Source organism: Dipteris shenzhenensis, chromosome 1 (genome assembly GCF_047967505.1).
Source record: "Dipteris shenzhenensis isolate YYH24624 ecotype China chromosome 1, Dip_SZ_1.0, whole genome shotgun sequence".
Taxonomy (NCBI): domain Eukaryota; kingdom Viridiplantae; phylum Streptophyta; class Polypodiopsida; order Gleicheniales; family Dipteridaceae; genus Dipteris; species Dipteris shenzhenensis.
In genome coordinates, this window is record NC_141596.1 from 23537890 (window position 1) to 23563927 (window position 26038).

General features: G+C 40.8%; 1 protein-coding gene across 6 annotated transcripts in view; it reads left to right on the forward strand.

Moving 5' to 3' along the window:
* Nucleotides 1-12143: 12143 nt before the first annotated feature.
* LOC147905567 (PCNA domain-containing protein) overlaps nucleotides 12144-26038 on the forward strand; it is a 36514-nt gene continuing 22619 nt past the window's right edge. For 2 of the 6 annotated variants that reach the window (XM_087380623.1, XM_087380665.1), the window contains exons 1-3: nucleotides 12144-12333; nucleotides 23472-23561; nucleotides 23829-23983. In XM_087380623.1, the coding sequence (XP_087236749.1) occupies nucleotides 12232-12333; nucleotides 23472-23561; nucleotides 23829-23983 (347 nt within the window). In that variant the 5' untranslated portion in view covers nucleotides 12144-12231. Of the gene's footprint in view, nucleotides 12334-12356; nucleotides 12498-23297; nucleotides 23349-23471; nucleotides 23562-23828; nucleotides 23984-26038 lie in introns of those variants that run through there. The other 4 variants (XM_087380631.1, XM_087380638.1, XM_087380646.1 and 1 more) reach the window with 4 other exon arrangements.

The following is a 26038-nucleotide window of genomic DNA, read 5'->3' on the forward strand; positions in this document are numbered from 1 at the left end:
GAGCACAAGTCTGCATAAAATTCAAATATTCACCTAGGAGCGCATCACATCGTGGCTCCAAAATGGCTCTGAAAATAGTTCTACGAATGGCTACACCCAAGCAAATGTCGACCTTGGCACATGGTTCAATGTTTGCTTGGGTGTAGCCAATCATGGAACTATTTTTGGGGCCATTTTGGGGCTACGATACAGTGCAATCCTAGGTTAATATTTGAATTGTGCGTGGTCCTACGGTCTCATCGGAATTTTCCCGATATCATGAAGGTGCACTGGCATAATAATGAGATGCAATCTATTTGTTCTGAACGTCGCATAGCTCGACACACAGCATCTCTGCATTGCTTCATGTAGCACAGTCTCTGGCCTATGTTGCCTGATCACTTATCATCACGCAACCTTTTGCCGTAGGTATCGCACCCATGTAGATCATTAAAATTGAAGGTTGGCTTGGAGAGGCCACCGTTGTAGTTCTTGGTGTAGTAATTAGATGCAATCTATCATTCTAAACACCGCCGGACTACAATCTCTGGCCTAACCACCTATCATCGTGTAGCCTTTTGATGCATCCTTGCAAGCATCCCATGCAAATCATAGGTTGGCTTGGAGAGACCACTATGCTAGTTTTTGGCATAATAATGAGATGCAATCTATCATTCTGAGCATCGCCTCAGTGCACTCTCTGGCCTAACGACTTGTCATCGCCCAAAATTCAAGGTTGTCTTAGAGAGACCACATGTTGGTTCTTGGAGTTATAGCTCTGTTACCTATTTTTATGTATTACAGGAGGAGGTCTATGATGACCAGCATGTTGGCAAATAGAAGGAGATCTATGACAGCCACCGCGCTAGTTCTTTGAGTCATATATTTGTGTACCAAGGAAAATGTATTCCATTGTGCAACCAAGCAAAATGCAATTGACGATATGGCCCTTGAGGGGTCCCCTCTAGGGGCAAGGGCCATATCGATGTGCATTATACAATATCCAAGATGCCACTGGACAGAAATGGCATGTTAATATGGCCCTTGCCCCTAGAGGGGACCCCTCAAGGTCCATATTGTCAATTGTGTTTTCTAAAAGTTTAATTGTATTTTTCTAGATGTATCTCCATGCAACCACAACTGTGGGATCGTTGGAGTTATTTTAGCACTATTTTGGTCATAAACCAAAGAAATTGTAGTCCTTCTTTCCTGGTATTTTAGTCCTTATTGCAGTAAATATAAATGAGGGCAAAAGTACAATTTATCGAGTGAGAATTGAGCAAAAGAGATTACAATATACATCTACGTCCAATAATAGGTTATATAAAAATTATCAACTTATACCGAGCAAAAATTGAATAGAGGATCTTACATTTATAAAAACTCGGCAATTGCTGAGAGCCTTAAAGGCCAAAAGATTACAGGTAGTAGCTATAACCATTCAAATATACAAGTTACAACAGTGCATACTGAGAACCTTAAACTGAATAAAAAGATATTACATAAATGCCTTAGAGACCAAAACATAACATCCAGTGAGCCAAAAGATTGTTGAGAGCCCAAAAGATTACATCCAGCCATTGTTAAGAGTCTCGTTTGAGCAAGAGGGATTTTATACAACTCAGTTTTCTGCCAATCTAGCTTGTTGCATTAAAAATTTTTAGGGAGCCAAAGCAGGATACGATGGAGAGGCCAAAGACCATGCACATTGCCAGGACTTAGATTATGGCCCGCCCAACAAGTCGAGAGTACTTTGCTTTGAAAATATTGAGGCCTTCGTCGACATCTAGGGGGAACCCATACAACACAGCCATAAAGAGGCCCTCTATGAGCATGTCATCTAAAGTAGTGACATGCAGTGTTGTGGGGAATCGACTGTGGGAACGAAGGGTCTACACTAGTGCTAGAATTTCTACTCCAAGTGAGTGCAATGCAATCGCCTTATATGAGAAGGCAAATAACATTGCGATCACAGAGCCTCGAGGGGGGGTGGTAGTAGGCCCCTAGTAGGCATGCTGAAGATGAGTGGGTGAGCAGTAGATGAGTGGGTGAGTAGTAGATGAGCAGGGGAGCATATGAGTGATGAGTTGGAGGAGGGAGCATGGAGCAAAGTAGAGCAAGGGCGGAAAAGAGCTAGAGGAGGGGTGTGGAGCAAAGTAGCAGAGCATGGGCAGATCCGAGCAACGTAGTAAAATTATACAAATTGCTTCTACAGACTCTTCCCACGTCAGACTATCCGAAAGAAAGCTTTCCTTCATTCATTGAACTAACTCACAATAAACAAAGAGATGTTCCAAAGATAGTAGTACTACTAGTAGACAGAGCTTGAATACAAAAAAGTTGGGTAGCCCTTCCTAGGGTCACACCCGTAGGGCTGCTCCAGTGACTACAACGAAGAACTGATCTGATACAATGGACTAGGAAGGTCGCCTCTTTATAGCTATGAGGGCGGTAGTCAGATCAACATTGTCGGTGGAGGCGACCATTCAACCTAGTCGATGGAACCGACTAGTTGTCCATGGAATATTCAAGGAATATTCCCTATACCTTCACCAGTGAGAGCAAGGGGCTCCCACACAATCACGCCAATGTACCTTGTTGTGCTACTAGCTTACCTACCCTGCCTAGCCCATAGGCTAGACTCACATAGATCACCTTTCTACCATCAACGATCTCATTGATAGACCTCATCTGACATGCAAGTCAGGATCCATCGAGTGTCCCAGGCTCACACATGGCTTCTCCTCATATGGGGGCCTTACAACTTGAGCACCTTGGACCACTGGTGGTTACCAGGAGGGTGGGGCATTGAACATACACCGCTCTCTCCCTCAGGATTTCACCCCACACAATGATCTCCTCTTCAATTTTTAAACACTCGTGAACTCACTCGACTCCTGCACTTTAACCCCCTTAGTACCCCCTTCCCCTTCTCATCCCTTGGTAGCTCTCTCCCCTCCTCTCTCTACGACAAAGTCACTCTTGACTCTCAAATACTAATCAAGCAGCACCCCCCACACTATCTTCACTCCCCTTACTCTCTCTCTCTCTCTCTCTCTCTCTCTCTCTCTCTCTCTTTAGGCCCCCTCAACTCTGCCACACTGTGGAATGGTCTATCGCCCCTCTTCTGTCAAGGTGCTTCTTGCCTCTTATAAAAGGGGATGCACTGCCGGACATGGGACTTGTCCTTCAAATCACCCCAAGTTGAATGGGATGATGCCGCGATAGCATCTTAGCCTTAACTTGCAAACCAATAAAAGATGAAGTTAGTCACATCACCATTGGTGCATTTTGCAATTTCCTTTCAATTCTCATCCCTCGCTCCTTAGGGTCAACCTATAATCACTTTCATGAACCCACACTAGAACATGGTGAGATCCATGACAAATGATTTGCACACTATGCAAGGGGTATGGCGATTTCACAATTTTCATGGTTGGTCTTTGGAAAGTTCACCACACCCCGTGAAGATGCTTATATAAGGATGAGGGGAGGCTGAGTGCGAGGTGAGTGGAGGTGGAGAGGGTAGATAGATCAAGCACATGAGAGGTTTCTGATTGTAATCTAGCATGGATGGAGTGAATCAGAGCACGTGCATGTTGAAATCTTGCTCGACCCTAGGGGCACATGAGAGGACTAAAATCTAATTGCATGGTCCTGCATTCCTATTGGATACCCCCTCCTACCAAACCTTACATGATTGTGCAATCTGTTTGCATCATCCAACTGCCTTGTGCCGCAACCTTACCGGAACTTTGCCAAAAAGCCTCCATGTGCCCAGGGTAACAGAGGGCAAGGGGGCAGTAATATATGAGGGAAGAGAGGGCAAGAGTTGTGGCAGTTGAGAGGGAAGCGAGGGAGAGAGGGGAGTGGGTGAGTGGTGTCTAAAGGGAGGGAGAGAGGGGCAAAGGGCAGGAGGGAGGGGAGTGGAGGAGAGTTGTCAAGGCAGGGTGGGAGGGGAGCAGAGAGAGAAGGTGGAGGTCGAGGTGGAGATGGATGCGATGCAAGGCATAGATGTGAGGTGGGGCAGAAATTATAGGACTTCTAGCCTAGGTTAGCAAGTTAATTAGATGCATTTGGCTTAGGTTAATATGTTGATTAGATTGCAGTTAGGCACCAAATAATAAGAATTTATTACAATAGGAGTGTTCACATACAACATTTTTCTTAACAGATACAAAAATCTTCATATTGAAAAGCTAAAAGGTTTTTATTGAAGTTTTAAGCAAAAATTATAAGTAGAATGCCTTGAAATTTGCAAGTTTTAAAACCTTTTGTTCTCACATTTGGAGGTTAATTTCTGAAATTTGCCATCGGTTTTTCATGAACACAGGTTAAAACCTCTTATTTTCAAAATCGAAGGTTAATAACCAAAATTTACCATTCGCTTGACGTTAACCCTCGGTTCTTCGCGAACACTACACAACCAAACTTCTTTCACTCACAACAATTGCACACCCGAAAAAGATCGCTATCATGGGAATTACAAGCCAGTGCAACATACCTCTGAGCAGAGGCTACAAAGCAAGAGAGCACAATGAGGTGTCCATGTATCAAGAGGACTCGAACTAATGTCTTTAAAATGAACTTTGAATAGGAGATATCACCATGGCATAAGGGAATTTTATATTTTGGTTAGTGACATATGATACTAACTTATCTCTTACTTTCATAATGCAAGGTCAAATGAATGATTCCCCATTTCAACTTTAAATGAGAGGATTGAGATTAAATGAAGCTTTTGGAGGGACAAGATGTTACCTTTTTCATAACAAGCACCCAAAAAGACATGGTTTGAAAGGATAATAAGCAAAGATATAATATATGTTAACTTATGAAATTTGAACAAGCATACAAATTTGAAGGATTTTTTGGAAGTGTTACATGAAATAGGGAGAGTGGTCCAATTACATCTAGTAGCAAGGATCTATAACATGGAGAAAATCATCATTTGATGGCATTGTATGACACAATTAGATGAGACGAACCCCACTTGCCCACTACTTTGGCCGGTAAAATAGAAGATGCTCAATTTGCGAGGCAAAGGGCAAGCTTATATAATGTAAAAAGCTAAGATTAAAACTCAGGGGGCCACAGCGATGACATCATACCTTAACAAGACAATTGAAAGAAACATGTTTATTCATAGTAAAAGGGAGTTACGTGGTCCTATTTTGAGTATTATTTAAAATTATATTTCTTCTAAACCTCTTCACGGAGGCCTTTTTCACTAGCCCTATCACTATATCCATTAACTTTTCTGAGAATTCCTAATCCATCCATTAACTTTTCTCAGAACACCTAATACTCACAACATTACTCTATGTAAACATCAAAAGTATATGCATGATTTTCCAACATATTATGGGGTAAAGTCAACAACTTTGCTTCCATACATGATACAAGCTTTCCATTCTACCTTTTTCTTTTAAAGAGAAATAAATAACCTAACTTGTTAACATGAATGTTTGATTCACCTCTAAGGATTACATTTGGATTAGTCTATCATACATTGATATATTGAATACTTACTAGCTTGGTTCTCCACTCCAAGATTTTCTAGTGGGCATTCCAAACATCACATTTTAAGCCTTGTGTTATTCTTTTAGGTCTAGTTACTCATTGTTAGTTCAGTTTTCCACTATAAATTTGCCATTACTTTCTAGTGTGTATTCCAAACATCACATTTTTAAGCTTTTATTTTACCTCCTCAATATCAGTTATTACTATGAAAAGTGGAGAAATATAAGGTTTTGAAAGTTTTGCATTTTTTTGAATGTACCTGAGACAATGTACCCAAGATAAGGAGATTTCAAGTAGTGAATCTTTTGAATGAAGACAACTAAACAAAAGGTCAATTGTGTGAAATTGATATTCTTGACCCAACTAGGACAACACCGGCTTTGTGTTTTTAAAGCACACAATATCCAATGATGCTTGAGTTACATCATGTAGAATCCAACCAAAGTAAGATTGTCCCTCCAAAGTTGTGGTCATTTCTCCCTTACAATGTCCACAAACTTGCATGGACACTTATGATTACATAACCTATGATGCCTCTTGCAAACATGCCCCACGAGAGGACAATATATTGAAAATTTTAGAAAGAAAAATAGAGAGAGTACCACACCCTTTATATAATTATCATTACCATTCAATCTCTTATATTATCAACCGACCATGTACCTTGAGTGAAACTAGTGTTTCTCTTCTAGTAGTTCAACCAACGTTTTGTTGGACAACAAAATTGTGGGTTAATATAAAAATTATAGCAAGAAACATATAGTTATGTCATTGAGGGGATGCTACCAAACTTGCACAAAGTTTTACTATTGAACCCCAAAAGTGACATTTCAAGGATTCAATCAAGACTGAAAGCGAGTGCTCCAATGAAGAGCAAAGCAAATGAAGAGTGAAACAAATGAACTGAGCTCCCAATCAAGGAGTGAATGGAAGGGTTGGGTGAAGCAAGGACTAGCCCATATCCTCCTATCAATGTTGTGTCCCGGATGCCCGATCCCCTGTAGATGGTGCTATATATCTTCTCTCTCTCTCTCTCTCTCTCTCTCTCTCTCTCTCTCTCTCTCTCTCTTTCTCTCTCTCTCTCTCTCTTTCTCTGTCTCTCTCTCTGTCTCTCTCTCTCTCTCTCTCTCTCTCTCTCTCTCTCTCTCTCTCTCTCTCTCTCTCTTTCAATTCATCATTACATTCTATGTTATGTGCTGCCCCTTGCCCTCACTCTACACTTTCGCTTCATGACAATTCCAATTGCTCAATGAGGGCAACACCCCACTGTTCATATGGAAAACACAATTGCCTCACACACATGATTGACTAAGGGCCATATGATGAATTTAGGAACCAACACACACCACAGTTAACACTTATTAGCTTATCCAAGAATAGATTCAATGTAAGTCAGTAAGCGCAACTAAATACATTGTGAAGTATGAGACCATGATCTTTAACAGTAAGTACCTTTACAATCATGATGCTTTACCTAGATTATGCACAAGTAGCAAGGTTTTAACTCTCATAAGTTGTATTTTTGCACTACTCTTATGCATAACTGAGAAGAATAGCTTAAATATGGGTCTCTATACAAAACAAAAATTGAACATTTTATTAATAGATTAGGAGGGAGCTTTTAGAGATTGTAAGATTGACATAAAACGAATTGAGTTTATTATGTTTTAAAGTTGATTTTTGGTCCATTTGTTTTCAAAACCCTTGCAATATGTGAGACTATTATAAGTCTCAATTTGTGGGCTATATGATGTTTAATGAATCCATCATTATTTCGACTACTTTTAATCACATCAAGGTGCAGGTGCATCTCCAACATTGATGTGTTATACTTTGTCAAACGTTTAGTGTTGGAAATATTGCAATATTTAAGGCAGTGACCAATGCATTATGTAGTTAGGAGGGTTAGAGACACTTTTCCTCTGTAACATTTTCCACTCAACCATAGTTGGTGGTTGACTTAGTGGTTCGCTCAGTTTTAACTCACCCTAGGGTTTACAAGGGGTTTACTAAGGCTTTTAGAGTTCTATCATTTTGACATCCTCTTTGCACTTCATTCTTGCAATTTCAATTCACACATTTCTACTCTCCCCTCCATCTCCACTTCTCACATATAGCAATACCTATCCTTACCCATTGTTATTTAGTTGCACACTTTTAAAACCATTCTTGATTCGCTCTTAATTGTGGATAATTTATATTGTAGGAGATCAATATTATTTTACATCATTGTTGATGGTACAAGATCTGTCTTTGGATTTTACTATTTGACATTTGTTTGTAAGTTCAACAAGTTGGCTTGATCATCTCATTGTAGTGAGGTTTTCTCATTAATGACACCACCAATCTCCAAGCACCTAAATTATTAGCCTAAGCATAAAGGATCATAATGGCTCAGTGTGTGAACCTAATAAGCAAGTAGAAGTGGTCTAATTTTGTAGCCTAAGCATAAGGGATCATAATGGCTCAGTTTCTCAACATAATAAGCAAGCAGGAGTGGTCTAATAGTACAACAAAATTTTATGGGAGAAGAAAGTCTTCTGAGACGAAAAGTGTGAAGGACGTATGCTAGAAGAATCGAAATTTGATATGTTGCTTTCTTTTCATTGCATGAGTCTTGTACTCTCAGTATTCCAACATCAGTCTACTCCTCAATGACTAGTGTTGATCCATACATCCATGAGTATTGTAGAAGCAAGTTGTTTAAAGGATGCCTGATTGGATTCATGTGCATTTGCTTAGGAGAATATGCATTGTGATGGGTACCCTTAGGGGCGTGACCAATGGCTTGGTCTATGATGTGCCCATGACATGCTTACAATCATTGTGAGAAGAAGCTTTTGACCATGCATACACAGTTTGATCTGGCATGTCCATCCATAATGTGCAAGCAATCAAAAGCTTGATTTTTTCCTGTTTGGCCTTCGAATGCTGGATGATGCCTGAAAAAGCCGTATTAGCCAATAGAGAGGAAAGCAGAGTCCAATGAATCTACTAAGGACTCGTCCCACACGTCGCAAACAGACAGGGACAGTCGAGTTGAACGCTCCCACATCGGCCCAAATATCAACAACCAACATAGTAGTTGTGTTGTGTCATATCGGGATCCATGGATGCAAGAAACTCCATGATATATACTAATGACTCTTGCATAAGCCATCCCTCTGCCATGATTGCTTCCGATCTTGCTCTTTGCCTTACAAATCCCTTCAAAGTTTTCATAAACTGCTCAAGAAAAAACATCCACCGATTATGAATGGTACCTGCAATGGCCACCTCATCAACTATGTGCACAAGCAAGTGCACTTGAGTTGTCATAATTCTCAAGGGAAAGTGCTTCTCAAGCAAGAATATGGCTTTGATGGAGTCCATCCTAGCCTTCTCGATGCTCGAGATACGGAGATCTCTTTTTGAGATATCCACCTATTTCACATGCCCATGTAAGATATATTCATAATCAGTCTATAGATTATTCAACTTAAATTGAAGAAAATGCAATCAATGCGATTTGGTAGTAAGCATACCTCACAATACTAGTGATATTGAATATAGCATTTCTAACATCTTCTTATAAGCACCCTTTCACTGTAATTGGGAGGATGAACTATCCAAGCAACAAATAAGTCATGTCAATAATATAACATAATCATAATTACACTAACGCATCACGATTATCGGTACACTAATCCTACAGCTTAGAATACCTGTAAGACCTTGTGCCAATCATGGGACTTGAGCCCACTAAGCTTATTGTCCTTTGAAAATTCTCCTTTCAAGCAACACATGTACCTTGCCGGTGTTTGAAAAGAGGTAATGTCTACCTTGACTGCTACCTCCTCTCTCTTGGAGACTCTCTTGGAGAGGTCCCATGTTGCTTTCAGGAGGAATACTTTATGAGCATGCACTTGGGGCCACAAATGAGGCATCCTATTCATAGCGCGCAAGTTTTCTCGCACTCCTCTCAAGTCTTTTCAGCTCCGCATATAGTGGAAAGCACAGACCTAGCTCTCAAGCATGATGTTTGTTTATGTTTTGCCAGCATGGTCGTGAAATCGCATACAAGCACGGTGAATTAGACCTGCAGCCAGATCTGCCACAACTTGGGTTGAAGGAGGACAAGTCTAAGGAATGCCAAACCCCTCGTTACTGAGCTTGCAAGATGCAAGTGTTAATCTGTTTGAGCTTTCATTACATAACAATATAGTCAATTACATACAGAGAGAGAGAGACGACATCAAGAATCAAATATTTGTATATCGTAAGTGAACCTGGTAACTCTGCCGTTAAACAATCCGCCTTCTGGCTCTGTATTATGCAACGGAAGGCCCCCAAATTTTTGAATAGCACGTCTTCATTTCCATGGCTACCTAGCATACGAGGTAAATGTGGACGCCTAAGCACTGCCCTTCTGTAAGAAACCCCTGGTGTAGCTTCTTTCCATGGTCCTAAAAAGACTCTCGAACTACACTACAGATAGAAATATGCTCGCTGCAACAACAATCCAAAGGCGCTTTCCATTGTCCTATCATTTCCTTCGTTTAGATGATGAAAAAAGAAATGGGAAGAAGAAGTACGACCTATGCAAATTAATTGTTGGAAAGAATTTGAACAAGTTGAATTCATGTACAAGGTCTCAACAACATGAATTTCCATCAAAACATCCAAGTGGGGAGATGATGTTCCCATCTTTCTTGGTCATTTAGATCTTTCAAATGTCCTTAGTTCATTTGTGCCAAATTACATCAATATGTACATGGAGCATTTCAAACTTGTACAAATGCTAATAAGACAAAACCTAAGTTTTAAAAAACCCACTCTACTCAATAGTTTGACTTGCTGGCACGAGACATAATCAAACTTGAATCCAATTCCACTAGGGCATATACTCTTCAAAGAAGATTATCAAATTGAGTGAATTACATGGAATTTGGTGTACAAAGGGGATATATAGATTTAACATTGAAACATGTATTTATAGAAGAGAGGTCAATACTATGTAAAAAATATGAATTTTCAAATGTACAAATATTTTATATGCATGGTTCTTGGAGATGCTATAGCAATTTTAGATAGTGAATATTTTGCAATCAATATATCTTGATAGGAATTATTGAGGATTCCACACATTGATGTAAATGAAAGCCACTACTAATATTTCAACAAACACAATAGCACATGTTTGATTACAAAGTAATTGATGATATGGACGTCCTCACTATCTTCATTTTAATCAAGAGTCAAACTTTAAATCACAAGATATGTCAATTTTGACATAATGGGCACACAATACCTTTGCATTATTCCTTTTCTCATAGCGGCTTATCATCCAATGCCGAATGGTTTAATTGAAAGACTCAACAAGGAAATCAAACAAATCATGAAGGTGCATATAATTTTATCACATAACAATTAGCATGCAAAATTGACCAAATTCCCTCCATGGATATCAATTGATGGTCCATCACTTGAAGAAGTCCATTTTGAGAATTCTATGGACAACCCCTAATTTTGCATTTGGAATTATAGCAAATCAAAATCTCAAAAAACTTGTGCAGACATAGAAATTGATTAATTGTGCTTGAGGATTAAGAAGAGAGAGAGTCAAGCGCACAAGAGATGACTAGTTGTACACTATGTTGTACTATAAGAATTCAAAATATATACATGTACACCCGTTAAGATTAGAGTTTGCCCCTATGCCCCATGTCTATGGTGCAATTCACACCATTCCCAAAAAACCCTTTGTCAATGAGGAATCATATATTAGACCTACGAGGTTAACTCACATTAGTGAAAGATTTGTTCATGCTTGGAGTGATATTTGTTTTGGGGAGGGCGGCATGTGCATTTGTTTTGGCGATCGCTTACATATTGAACCCACTAACTCTTGAAGATATGAATAAAAAGCCATTGGGAGGTCTTTCATGAATCGCTTACATATCGAACCCACTAACTCTAGAAGTTATGAATAAAAAGCCTTTGGGAGGTCTTTCATGAATGGCCTAAGGCTTTCATGGATGTCAAGGTCTAAGGGGATGCAATTGAACAATTGAGGCATGGAGGAGTAGGCACGTTAAAGTTCATAAGGATAAAAGTGACAGGGGAGGTTTTTCTTAGATACGTTACAAGAAGCTACAATGATGGGTTTTGAAAATTACCTACTCTATGATAGAAAGTCGAGCTGGGTTTGGCGGTGGTCGAGAGGCCCTATTAGGGAGGGTCGATTGCAGGACGTTTTGGGCCTTGGGAGGTGCCCACATTGGTATATTCGATGTCAAGTACATCAATACTAGTGAGTTTTGCAGGTGTATGCCAACATGAATGAAGGTGACCAAGTAGCCTTCCTCCCATGTGCTAACTAAGTGGCTTTTGAGCAGTAGAGTTCAAGCTGAGAGCAAGGGTCAATGGACACCAAATGTGCCCCCACTAGTAGCACGGTGGTGGCCAAATAGCACTTGTGTGCGTGCATTTGAAGTGAGTGGAAACATGACTTAGGGCGATGTGAATGGCACTGAGAAAGGCGGTGTACACACTATGCCTGCGGCCGATGCAATAAGTGAATCTGGTGTACACACTATGCCCGCGGCCGATGCAATAAATGAATCTCGACTCTGGGTGGGCTTTGGATGGGCAATCTTGCCCATGCACTTTTGTCAAATTTGTCACTAAAAATTTTCGAAGGTTCAACCCAAAATTCAAACGTTTCGAAGGTTCAACCAAAAATTCACCATGAGCTCAACTCAGGCTGACGGTCTCGAGCTTATCTGCTTGCTCGAAAATGTGCAAGGCCTGGTGGACGCTCTCACTTCCGTTCGATGGAAAAAGCAGCAGGTCTGCCTTGACATCTTTTCCTTTCTCCATAGACATTTGGGAGCTGAATTGCCATTAGTCAGAGAGTGCACAATTCCGCAAGAATCCGTGATGTGTAGATGGACCTGCTAATCATTCGAGACGTTCCAGCTAGAGACTAGCACGTACGCGCGTACGCGTGACAGGTTCAAGTCTATCAACTTCACACTACAGCAATGCACCTTTTAGCCAGAAACATTTGGACTGACTATCATTTCCTGCCAGCTTGGGATATGGTTTGTAAAATTATATCATAATGCATACCATAGGTAATTCAGAGCCCGTGCAACATGAAAGATGAGCGTTATGTGAATTCTTCCGTTTGGAGTCTTTCGTCACTCGTTTCCAAAGTTTTTTTCCTTTAGAGACGTATCTTCTGTAAGCGAGGATGTCATGACGTTCCGGGGATCACTAATAATCGTCGTAAACGTTGGTGGGCATCGGAGATCCCAAAATGCATGACTGTATACCTATAGCCCGCTTATGCTGAAACAAGCTCTGTGAATCGTTTGTGTTAAAACGGTACGTACTCTTCTTTGAACATAGTGGTTTAAACAGAGTCCTAGGTAGCATCAAATTGCAAGAAAGTACGGGACAAGGCTTTTCAAGTTCAGAGATCACAGCATCAGTTTCATTTGAAGCCTGTCCAATTTAGGAGGCACAGGGCTGACTGGACCAGGCCAAGCAGGCAGAGATGGCCACTTAGCAAAGACAGACCATCTGACCCTCCAGATGACTGGCTGTGACCAATCCGTTCTATGTATGGCTGTCCAAAATACATTAGCAGGATGCGATCCTGTTGATTCAGGTGGCTCCTAGTGCCCATGACGTCAATTCAAGGTCTAGAAAAGTTGAAGGTTACCCCCCTCTCCATGTCTCATCTTGCACTTCAGTCCTAAAGAGTAGAAGGGTAACATAGCTCCATAACATAGCTCCCTAAAGCACAGACACGATGACCTTAGAGTGGTTGGGTCTTGACGCAAAGGCCACTTTGCAGGGTGAGAATCTAATGGTATAGTTTGACTAGCTCTCAGTAGTCTAGACCTCACATGTAGTGAAACTATAGTTGGGCAGTGAGTCACTAGCTCCCCATGGAAGGGCTTGCTGTCCTCGAACTCTTCAAGATGAATTGCTCATTGAGGATTCCACCTGACAGGCAGCTTTTGTATGGCCTTGGGTGAGAGTTGCGTTGAAAAGTTGCCAAAATTTGCTGGAGTCTGGCAGCAAAATGTCAGACAAAAGAGTTGCTTGCCGTAGCCAACTAGCACGCAGCGGAAAGAAACAACTCACTCCATGTACATGCATGTATGAAAAGACTTCAGATTTAGAGAGAGAATACTCAGATTTACAACCAAAGGAATATGTATTGATGTAGAGAACCAAGTAAAGAACCCGCCATACATGTACCACAGTGTCACTGAGGTAAGGTACCAAAACCAGCTCAGTATGCTGTATACTGAGGTAGACAGTTCCTCTCTGCCGCACACCTTCATATAGGCTTCAGTAGCTACAGATAGTGAGTCTCCTCTTCCACTCTAGGGCTTTCTACCGAGCTGTAGATCTGCCTCTGTTTGAAGGACAAAAATCTGGCCGACAAAACTGCCTGGGCTGCTTGTAAAGGGACTGCATGGAGAGGCCCAAAAGGCCCTCCTTTTTGAAGGGCCGTATGCCCCAGGACTGGAAGACCTGGCCAGTCTGTAAACTTCACAGACCAGGACTGACCTGACCCCGTACCTGATCCAACCTCAACTGCAGTCTGTCTACCTGCCGAGTAGATCCTTCCTCTATCCTATAAAAGGGCCTTATGTGCTGGTCTTACTCAGCCCCTCTGTCTACTGTTTAAGCTGCTCGCTTGGCTGCTACCAGCCCTTATGCCTTCCCTAGAGAGGCATACAGTCAGCCAATGAAGCTGACCGGGGGCCCATGTGGCTGCAATAAATCTAATCTGAGAAGGATGTACACCTCTGCCCATCTGGTCGCCGGATTGCTGTGCACATTGGAGCTCCTCTCCATCCCCCTTCCCCCCTGTCTTCATATGGGGGATCACAGGGGCTATTCCAACACAAAACTAACCAGTAAATCCAACCATAACCATATACCAGCATGCAGTTGTTTGCTTGGCATTTCTACCTTGAAGAAAAGAGACCTATTGTATGCACGTCTATACTGAGACACATTGTCTTCCTCAACCAAGATGAAGTGGCACCTTCAATCAGACTTGGTCTGCTCAATGAATCTGAACATGGTCTGGTTTCACTTGGTTGATTTGCCAAATTCTTGGCCTGTTTCAGGGCCTTGGTTAGCCCATTGCTAGGGCCCAGGTGATGGTGGGGGAATGGCTCTTTGGTGGCCTGTGAGATGGCTCCTGTGTGCAATCCTGTTGGGTGGAGGCCAAGCCTCCCAAAATCTGCTATTGTATGTGTGCAGTGGCTCTCCTCATGTGGGAAATAGGCTAACGTACTCAGACCCAGACCTGTGACAGGCATTGAGATCTCCGAGCAAAAAAGGGGTAGGGAAATGAGAAAAATTCTGAGCTTGAGAAGATTAGTTGGAGTGATGTTTGTTCCCAGCCAAGACGACAAAATTGTGGTTGGTGATCCAAAGTTATTAGCCTTGAAGCCTTGTGCTAGCTTCGGCACCAATTACTGTCCTTCAAGATGGGGGCTTGTATGTGTGATCCATACATGTTAGCCCCTTCTGCTAGCCTCGATACCAATTAGTGTGCTTCAAGACTGGGGCTGTTATATGATGCATGCAATGTGAACGGATTGTTTCTAACACCCACAGAAAACTTGCATTCGTGAAAGAGGATGGCAGGGGAGGAGACAACAATCCACAACACCATGTTGGGACAAGCTGCTTCCACCCAAAAGAGGAGTTTTTCTCTATTACATGCAAAGTGAAAGCATAAATACTCACAAGTGCCCATACTGCCATCATGGAGGGAAGGCCAAGTTTTATGTGGAAGTGCTGCTCCTCCAATTGCTTCTCCCGAAATGCTGCTCCACCGAGTGATGATGGAAGTGGGATTGAGTGCTTACTTATATGAGCTTCCACCGTGGACGTTGCTGATAAATGTCCAATTGAGCTGCCGTCTGCTGCATTGTTCTGTTATTTAAGAGGGTTTTATCATAATGCGAATACTTGTTGCGGTTCAGTGAGCCCAGCCTGGATTTAGAAATTAAAACACTTGCCGCTCTTGAGTAACCTCATGTATGTGCTTTCCTCTCTTCAAAGGATGGGCAGATTATGGGCTGAGTACAAATGGAGCCTTATGCGCTGGTAGGATGTTTATTGCATTTTGGATAAGAAGGTAATAGGAATGCGTGCCATCAAAAAGTGGGGAGCTGAATAGCCTGTTTTTCTTTTAGTTTCAAAAGAGAGTTTGATTGAGTATGCTTGTGCTTTCTAAGTTAGGACTGTAATTTTGCCTCTTTGTAGGAAGCGATACATAAGGGGTTTTCCCAAGAGACTCCGCGGGTCCTTAGAAACCCAGTATAGCTGCTTATGCTTGGGCATTGATGACTTGTTACTTGGCTTGCTAAGTGTGTCTTCCTTTTGTTTTTTATAAAAGTTTTTGTTTACCCTTTTTTCTTCTCTTTCATTTATATTCTGTGTAGATTTTTGGTCTTTAGAACAACAAAAATTCTAAATTTGTATGATTGGGCTTATTCTAGTTTTACAAAGGTATATTTTCTATCACCTCAGCGGACATGCAAATTCTTTGAATTTTTATCCAAGTGGTGATCAGCTGTTCAACTACATCGATTTACACGGGTGCAGAAGCCCCAATAGCTAAAATTCTTCTCAATTATTCTTATTATTATTTTAATTCTTTTCTTTTTGTTTAATAATTTATTATTATTATTATTATTTTAAAATCTCTCTCTCTCTCTCTCTCTTAATATTTTAGTTTACTATTGTCATTTTTATTTTAGTTTTTTACAAAAAGTGTGCTTTTGCGTTTTGTTTTGTTTTAGTTGCTCTCATTTGTTTATTTCATTGTTGATTTCTCTTTTCTTGTCTATGGTAATGATCCCTTTATTTTTTATTTTTTTAATTGATTTATTTTTATTATTGGTAACTTTTCTTTTCTCTTTCTCTTTCTTTTGTGCTTCTAGGTTGATTAAGCTCTTACAGTGGCCTTGGGGCCCTGGCTAACCCTAATTGTAATTGCCAGTTTGGGGGTATATTGGCTTAGCGATACGTGCTATGATGAATTCGCCTTTTGGAAACCAACAAGGCGATCTCCTAGGATGTCATCTGGCTCCTGTGACATTCCCTTGTAGAAGTAAAGGAGGAGTTACCTTGGGATGAGTAACGATTGTGCAAGCAAGCCCCCCTCTAAATACTAGTCTCACTCTTGCTAGTGTTAGGGGATATAGCAAGGGAGAAACTGCTTTCGGATGGGCAGGGAGAGTGCAAGCAAGTTTCCCAATGTTGGATCGTTTGACCTCACCGAACAACATTGGAAATACTAGTGATGGTCTTGTCTCTTTGGTAGGTGATTTAGTTGGGTCTAGCTCGGTAAATCAAAACAAAAAACTTAGAAGAAACATATATAGAGAAAGGCTTAACTTTTTAGCTAGGTCAAACATGAATAATCTCCATGATTTTGGGGAAGGTAACACTAATTGGTCTAACTTTAAGGCTTTATTAGTTAGCACTCATTATACTAATAATAACATAAGAATTCTTAATAAACTAAGATGTCTTAGAAACAAGCAGCTCAAGACTTCTGTTTCTATTAGTTCTATTCATGTCACACAAGTAATTTATGTTGTCTATAATATACATAGTAGTAATATGCTTTATGTAGGACAAACCTATAGGACAGCTTTTATTTGTTTTCAAGAACATGTTAGGGAAGCTAGAAAAGCTCATAGGAAGAATTCCTTAATTGAGAATTCAAAACCCTTATATGTGGCAATGGCAAAGTTTGGGTTCGAATCTTTTTGTTGCTTTCCCATTGAGCATATAGAGGGCCATTTTAATAATGCCAAGGATTTTTACAAGGCTGCTCGTCCTCGTGAATTGTTTTGGATGAGAACTTTACACACTTTCTTCCCAAGAGGTTTTAATTTGGAATGAAAATCAACTCTTCGTAAAAATAAAAGAACCTTTAAAAAGAACCCTTTGATGTGGAGAACTCATATCAAGTCCTTTTACAATCCTCTTTACCATTATAGTCATACACCTAACCTCGTATGGAAACCTAAAGTTATGTTACGGGGTTGGCCTAGCTCTCCTGGAATCTCACATGTTGTTCGTGAGTTGCCTCCCTCACTTTCTCTTCTGCCACTTCCTCCTCCTTTAGCTCCTTTAACTTCCTTAGGTCTAAGAGTTTTTGCTTCTCGAGACTATAAAAGAAGACTACTGTACCTAGATAGATTAAAGAACCCTTTGATGTGGAGAACTCATATCAAGTCCTTTTACAATCCTCTTTATCATTATAGTCATACTCCTAACCTCGTATGGAAACCTAAAGTTATGTTATGGGGTTGGCCTATCTCTCCTGCAATCTCACATGTTGTTCGTGAGTTGCCTCCCTCACTTCCTCTTCTGCCACTTCCTCCTCCTTTAGCTCCTTTAACTTCCTTAGGTCTAAGAGTTTTTACTTCTCGAGACTATAAAAGAAGACTACTGTACCTAGATAGATTAATGTCTCTGGGTCTTTTTTCAATAAAAGTTTTTGAAAAATATAATGTCAAAGTTCTTTTTAAACTTCAATACACCTTGGAAAACTTCTCTTTTGAGGATTTGAATCTAAATAAGCTCCATTATATACAACCTAAAACTTCGTCGGATCGCTTCTTAAAAGTAAAAGCTTCCTTTCAAAGGAAAGAAGTGTATCTAAATAAGGAACTCTTGATTTGTATTTTTACTTCTCCCTCTCTTGACAAGATAGGCTTAAACTCAATTTTGAAGTCTCCTGAAGCAATGGATTCTCTCCCTCATTTTGTGAGAAGAATTTGGAAGCATCCAGTAGTAGCTTGGAAGTATGTGACAAAAGGCTTTCAACTATGGAGAGATAGGTAAAAGGCTTTCAGAGCATTCGACATCTTCTATCCTTAGAGAACCTTGTTGTTGTAAAAGTAAGAGACTCCAAAGCTTTATTGATGCTGATTTAGGACATGTAGTCACAGCTGATACCTAAAATTTGCTTTCTAGTAACTTAAGAGACCTTTTCATAAAAGGCACGAAATTTCGATTGTACTCTTTTAAAGAGTCTTGCCTTTTAAAAGCTATCGATAAGGGAATCTCAAAGTTTGTTTTGCAATTAGAAGAATGTTTAGGAGTTCAAAATATCTTATCAAAATGGAAAGGGAAGATTTTGAAGAAAGTTGCTTTGAAACTAGAAGAAGTCCCTTCGGTTAATTGCTCAAAGCAAAGTAACCATCTTTCTAAAGAAGATGAAACTCTTCTTCGAAAATTTCATAGGAAATTTGTCATTTCTTATATGGATAAATGTTCCAATAACTTTGTTTTTATTTGCAAAAAGTTCTTTTGGGAGAAATGAACTCGTCTGCCAAAACTTACGCCCTTGCCTTAGTTTCTCAAAAGGATTTGATCTCAAAACACCAGAGTTTTTGCAAGTTTTCTGTGTTTGTTTGCAATCCAAGTATCCCTTTTCTTTGTGCTGCTTGGAAGTTCCACAAAACTCCAAAAAAGCCAAGATTTATTACAGCTGCTTACTTTGACAGATGTCTCTAAATGGCTAAGCTACTGCTTCAAAGCCATGCTGCCTAATGTCCATGAACTTTGGAGGGACTTATTAAAGGAGGCAGATGTCCCCTCGCACTCAAGCTGGATTTTAGATGAGTCTGTAGGAGTGATTCTTGTTGTAAAATTTTTAAATTCCTCCCGAAGCATTCAAAAAAAAGAGTCTCCTATTCTCCTTCAAACCTATGTTTTTACCACGCTTTACACAAAGATCGAGCTGGAAGACCTGAAGTTTAGAATAAAAAAGCTAGTGGCTGAAGTTTTCAAGCTAAGATTTGACAAAGATAGATGCAAAGTGCTAAAAGTTGAGAAAACAGCCTTATGCTTTGACTTTATGTGGCTAAAAAATAAAGATCATGACATCGGTTCTAAAAAGAAAAGATACACAAAGGTAGTAAGTGTTGAAGATGTTTGCTCTTGGATAGATTTTCTTTTAGATAATCTTTACATCACAATAGATGATTCTTTTGATGGGATATCTCAAGGTGTATGCCCCAGGCGCACCTTGGTTTCTATGTGTGTGTGCTAGAGGCACAGTTAGGTGCCCATAAGCACTGTTAGGTGGTAGTAGAAGCCACATAGGATGATTGAGAGAATCTAGGAGCAGATTGAGGAGATGATTGTGGAGCTTAGAGGTCATCAGTGATGTCAATGATCATGTAAGAGGTGCCTACTTAAGGACCTCACCTTTCTTCATTCCATAAGCAAGAATTCTCAGTTTGTGTTCACTCCATGCTTTCCTTTCAGTTTACCAACATGGTATCAGAGCACTTTGATCCTCCTTGAGCCCACTTGTGCCACATCATCTTCTTCTTCTCCATCTTCTTCTTCTTCATCTTCACCATTTCTTCCCAAATCTTGCTAAAGCTTGTTCTCCCTCAGTTCTCCGTCATTCTCAAGCCCTTCCTGCTGGAGATACCCCTCGTTTGGGCGAACTTCCACCTGCAAGCAATTGAAAAAAAAACGTCTCTGCTGGCTTCCATTCTCCAAACAACGCATTTTTTTGTCATTCTTCTGTTGCAAAATACTCCCTGCCTGCTGCACCATTGCTCGAGCCCTCTTAGGAGTAGATGGGCGACCTCAAGACGAACATTTTGAGTCACTTTGCAGCCCATTTGGTTCAGTAACGAAGGAGAAAACGTCAAAACACAGGTTCAGCCTGCAACAACTCCCCCGGGCTATACCGCGCACCATTTCGCCCAACCTCTGTGCTGGATCTTCTCTGGTATATGAGCTTTCTTTTGCTTCAGAAAGCCCTCTTTTCTTTGCTTTGAAGAGTGAGATACAAGCCCTCCAAGTTCAGGCCTCTGTTTTGGACAGTTTTGACAAGGTTGTGAGTGTGATGCTACATTAGATGCTACTTTAGCATTTCTGAGGTTTTAAAGTTTTGAAAAGCATTAGTACAACTATGGCTACAACTTTCTTTTAAGTTGCTATACCTGGATTTGCTTGGAATACTTACATTTAGTCACCTCTATGAAGCATGCAAGTGAAAACATCATTGATTTGTAGTATGGATTTTGGTTGCAAGCCTTTGCTACTCTAAATGCTTGTATTTTGAAGCTCTTCAACTCTTTCTAGCCTTGTAAGAGAGTAGACACTGTCCATTCTGGGTTAGACCCTCTCATGGCTACCATCTTGAATATGGATAAGTTCAATGGTAAGGGCTTTCACACATGGCAGACGAAGGTTAAATTTGTATTGATGAGGAAAAACCTCTGGGGGCTTGTCAAACCGGCTTCAACTTCTTCTTCAACAGCCTCCAATGCTGGAGAATCCTCAGCTTCGACACACCCGGCAAGAGATCCTGCTAGAGAGGAGAAAGCCTATGGCATCATTGCTCTTGCCTTAGGAGATGACTATATTCATCACATCTCTGACTTAGAGTCTCCTTCAGAAGCTTGGCAGAAGCTTGACATTATTTTTGGTGCTAGCTGTCACATCTCAAAATTGTCACTTAAGATTGCTTTCTTTGAATTGAAGATGGTTAGTGGCACTCCTTTGGCTACCCATGTCAATTACATGCGGAGTCTCATGGCTTAACTTGCTTCTATCAACTCTCCTATCACTACAGATGATGCAATGGCAGTGTTGCTCAAGAGTAAGCCTGAAGATTATGATCATGTTGTTACTACTTAGAAAAATCTTCCTAATCCTAATCTTGAAGGTCTTATCTCTACTCTTCAAGAAGAAGAAAGGGACATGGAACTCCGGAAAGGCAATGACACAGCCTATGCCATAAAAACCCAGAAGGGCAAGTTTTCACCTTTGCAATCATTGTGGGAAGACTAATCACCTCTCAAGAGACTGCTTCAAGATCAATCCATGCAAACGCTGTGGCAAAACCAATCATCATGAAAAATTTTGTAGAGCAAAAAAGGAAGCAACTTCAAAGTTAGAAACTGCCAATCTACTTTCAGTTGATGTGCCTCCACAAGATGAGGCATCCTATTAAGATTATGCTTTTTGAATCATCTCCATGTATGCTCCAGATCCCTCTTTTTTTTTTTGTTGAGTCAAGGTACTCACCCTGGATAGTCCTTCAAAATGAATGAAATAAACTATTGTGCGTTTTGTAAACACCTCTGGTCACCATATGATGTAGGCCATGTGTATGTGTTTTTGCTCCATGGTACCTCCTGCAGACATTGTGTGCATGTACATGCAGGGGAGATAACCATTGGAAGGTCTTTTGTATCCCTTTTGTTTACTTCACACCCTTGGGAACTCCTTGCTAGCATGAGAACCTAGCCATAGATTTATCCTTGACCACCATGAGATGGCATGAGAAACTATGAGACTAGATGTATCCTTGACATAGCCTGAGGCATTCCCTTGAGGGGGGGTATGATGGGATATCTCAAGGTGTATGCCCTAGGCACACCTTGGTTTCTATGTGTGTGTGCTAGAGGCACAGTTAGGTGCCCATAAGCACTGTTAGGTGGTGGTAGAAGCCACATAGGATGATTGAGAGAATCTAGGAGCAGATTGAGGAGATGATTGTGAAGCTCAGAGGTCATCAGTGATGTCAATGATCATGTAAGAGGTGCTTACTTAAGGACCTCACCTTTCTTCATTCCATAAGCAAGAATTCTCAGTTTGTGTTCACTCCATGCTTTCCTTTCAGTTTACCAACATCTTTGTTTCAACAACTTATGAATTTGAGTTTATGCAACGTCTTATTTCTATCAATACCTGCCCTATCATTTTACATAAGCTTAGCCAAGTTAGGCGTTTTATAGATGATTTATTTGTACTAGATGTTCCTAACTTTCAAGACTTATGTACAAAGACACTTGTGCTTTTGGAGAAGGAATCTATCCTCGTGACTCTTGTGAACTGAACCGTACTTCAAGGGGGGATTCTTGTGTTTTCTTAGATCTTAGACTTTCTCAATCTACCATAGGATTAGAGGTTAATATGTAACAACCTGAATATAGTGGTTTACGCATTATAAAAATGCCTCACATTGACTCAAACATTTTTGATTTGGCAAAATATGGAGTCATTTTTTCCCAATTTCATAGATTTTCCCGCCTTTGTACAACTAAGGAGTCTTTTATTACTCAATTTAGTAATTTGATCACTTTACTATTACACAAGAGGTATAATCCAAGGAAAATAATGAAAAAAGTATGCACAATCTTAGATATGAAGTCTTTTATCTTTGGTGTATCGGCCTTAGTAATGTTTAGAATGATTGAACATAAGCTGAAAACAAAAAGCAGGGAGCTGAATAGTGTGTTTTTCTTTTAGTTTCAAAAGAGAGTTTGATTGAGTATGCTTGTGCTTTCTAAGTTAGGACTGCAATTTTGCCTCTTTGTAGGAAGCGATACGTAAGTGTAAAGGGTCCTTTTAGCTTTTTATGTTGTAAATAAGAGAGAGAGAGAGAGAGAGAGAGAGAGAGAGCGTTTATTCCAGTTTTTTGAAAGATTTTGTTTTTTGTTGCTTGACTTGCTTGTTTAGTCACCTTCTTCCTTTCTTGTTTTCTCTCTTTTGTTTATTTGACGTACTTTAGTAAGCACTGGGTTTGTCCAAGAGACTCCGCGGGTCTTTAGAAACCTAGTATAGCTGCTTATGCTTGGGCACTGATGACGACATAAGTGTTGCTTTGCTTGCTAAGTATGTCTTCCTTTTGTTTCTCATAAAAGTTTTTTGTTTACCTCTTTTTTCTTCTCTTTCATTTTCCCTTTTATTTTCTGTGTAGATTTTTGGTCTTTAGAACAACAAAAATTCTAAATTTGTATGATTGGACTTATTCTAGTCTTACAAAGGTATATAAAAGATTATAGTATCATTATTTGTAATCTTTTCTTTTCTTCTGTTTTCTGATTTAGCTGGCAGAAATAAAATGTATTGCGTTCCTTATGAAGTGAAGCTCTGATATATGGTGACAGGATGCAATATGCGAGTTGTCAGAGCATGGAATGGTGATAATGGTCGAGGAATGGGCATGCTTTCAAGCACGAGTTTACTTTCGGAAAGAGGTAATGCAGGGCTTTGTCTGTGAGTGAGCCTGAAACACACAAACACTTCTTAAGAGACAAGAAAGAGAGACACATAAGCTTAGGAAATAAGGATCTACGGTATTTGGAATGCATTGAAAGTTTTGACGTGAAGTAGTAGCTCAACTGTAGCTAATCGCTGGAGCTGATTGATGCATGTAGTGTGACTCTGACATTTTAGGCAAAGAAGAAATTTAGTTTTATCAGGGTATCTATTTGAGGCTCGTTGTTTGCATGTGCATTGTGCAGCTCTTCCGTACATACGAGTATCGAGCTGAGGTGCGGCCAAGATTTGGAGTCAGTTTGGGCTTACTGGTTGACAGTTTAAGTACGTTCACTTCTTCTACTGGAACAACGGCTCTTGAGATACGGTACCCGGGTTCTGACATGCAACTCCTTTTGAAGTACATCTCATTCCTTCACTTTGTTTCAAAATTTAAGTAATTGGAGGTCTTGGATTGCAAATATACTGATTTCTTGAACGTCTTGAGCAAATAATATACTTCATTGTTTGATTGGAAAGGCCAAGCAGTGGCTTGTGATAGCATAGTGCATGTTATTGGAAATTTAATGTTTCCTCGCGTAATTGTCTAACTTTTTTTCGCCAGTTATTGATGGTATCCTTAAAATTGCTATTGGTATTGACTGCCTACTTTGGTACTTATTCATGTTCTACAAATACAGCTCCATGGATTGCAGGAATTATCCCTAAACTATTTATATCATGCATTCTATCTGGGAAGTGGAATATGATTTTGTGTAAGTTGCCACTTACCAATCGAGTTGAAGTTTTCTGTTTGTTTGTCCCCTGGTTGTTGGTCACTGCTGCATTGTGGCACGCCTTAAAGATATTCAGCAGTTTTATTGTGTCTGCCTGCTCATACAACCTTCCAGGAAAGTAATGATCCATGTTATATGTTCCAGCTTTATAATTTGTACACTAGATCTCATTCATTTTGTCTAGGGCTCATGCCACCCTGTTCTTTGCTCCCAGCCACACCCTATCCTATTCGAGCTTGTTCAGTGCTGAGCTTCTTGCCCCCCCACTTTCCCTTTTTTCCTCTCTTTTTCGCCTGGCCCTACTCGCTCGGCATGGACTTCCTTGCCTGTCATGCTCGTACTCAGGGGGCTTTTTCCTTGCCAATCGGCCCTGGGCTGCCGAAATGGAGGACATACTGCCACTCCTTTCAATCATTGGATTACAGAAGGATTCTTTTGAAGGGGGCGACATCAAGTTCATGAGGCAGATTCTGCAGCAGTGACGCTGCTAGGTTGAGCTTCATTTCGCTTGTTTGGCTGGAGGTTCCCTTTTTCTACCGCATCATATTAGAATGGTGGCTGATCCACGTGTCAGCCCCCATACGAGGACATAGGTACAGTGAATCTAGGATAGGGTTGGAGGTTACCTGGGAATTATCCTTACTGTACGGACTGCTGTGTGGAATTCTGGTAGAGCACAAGACTTTGAAGCAGTGTTTGTAGATGCTGTAGCAAGTGCTGCAGATTCTGTACAGGATGCAGACTGTAGACTAAGGTGGGTAGGTAGGCCAGTGCTGTAGGATTGCAGCACCAATACATGCACCTATTTATAGGTGTGACTAGCAACAACAGGTTAGAAAACCGGTCGGTAGCAAGTTAGTGGACTTACTGCTGTTGGGCGGGCCAGATGTTAGAAATGACCCAACAGAGGGTACGCACAGCGGAAGATTGATAGTAATGTCCACATAGTGTGCGTGTGGGATGTGGAGTCACAAACTTCTTAAACTTGTGCATAAAATAGATGTGCAGACTTATCAATAGACAATGAACCAGCCAGATAGAGAAACCACCAAAATAATATATTTCCGTCCAAAACTATGGACACAATACAAAAGAGATAGATCCAAAGTCCTACCAATGGTGTGGTCCTCTGATCTTACCACAAGGTACTTCTCCTATCTGCTGGCTATCTCTAGACTCGAGCCTGCGTGCTCCACCTCGAGCGTCTGTAGACTTTCCGTCTAGTGTTTCTTCTCCACCTTACTGCCTGTGAATCAGCCTAGGTGGGCAGCCCTTGCCAAGCTTTGTCTGCAGCACAGAGGTCCCCTTGGTCCTCCTGAATGTAGGCCCCAAGATAGCTGTTCCACTGCTCCAACCTGCTTGTGAATGGCTGCTCCAGAAGACATGATGATCACAACACCTTGCTGCCCTAGAAGACAGCCAAGGTCCAGCCTCTAGGGAACTCAGTCTGCAGCTCACCTTCCACTCTCCTTCACCCCCAGTGTGAGGCCCAAGGGAGTGGCTTCTGGCTGCTCCTGTCTGCTCTTGAACTTGCTGGAGAGTTGGATGATTTATGAGGCCCAAGGCCTCTCCTTTTATAGGGCACAAGGCCCTTTCAAATGGACCGACCAGCCAGCCCTGACTAGGCCGACTGGACTGACCTGGTTGGCTGGCCCAACTGACCTGGTTGGCTCAGCCCA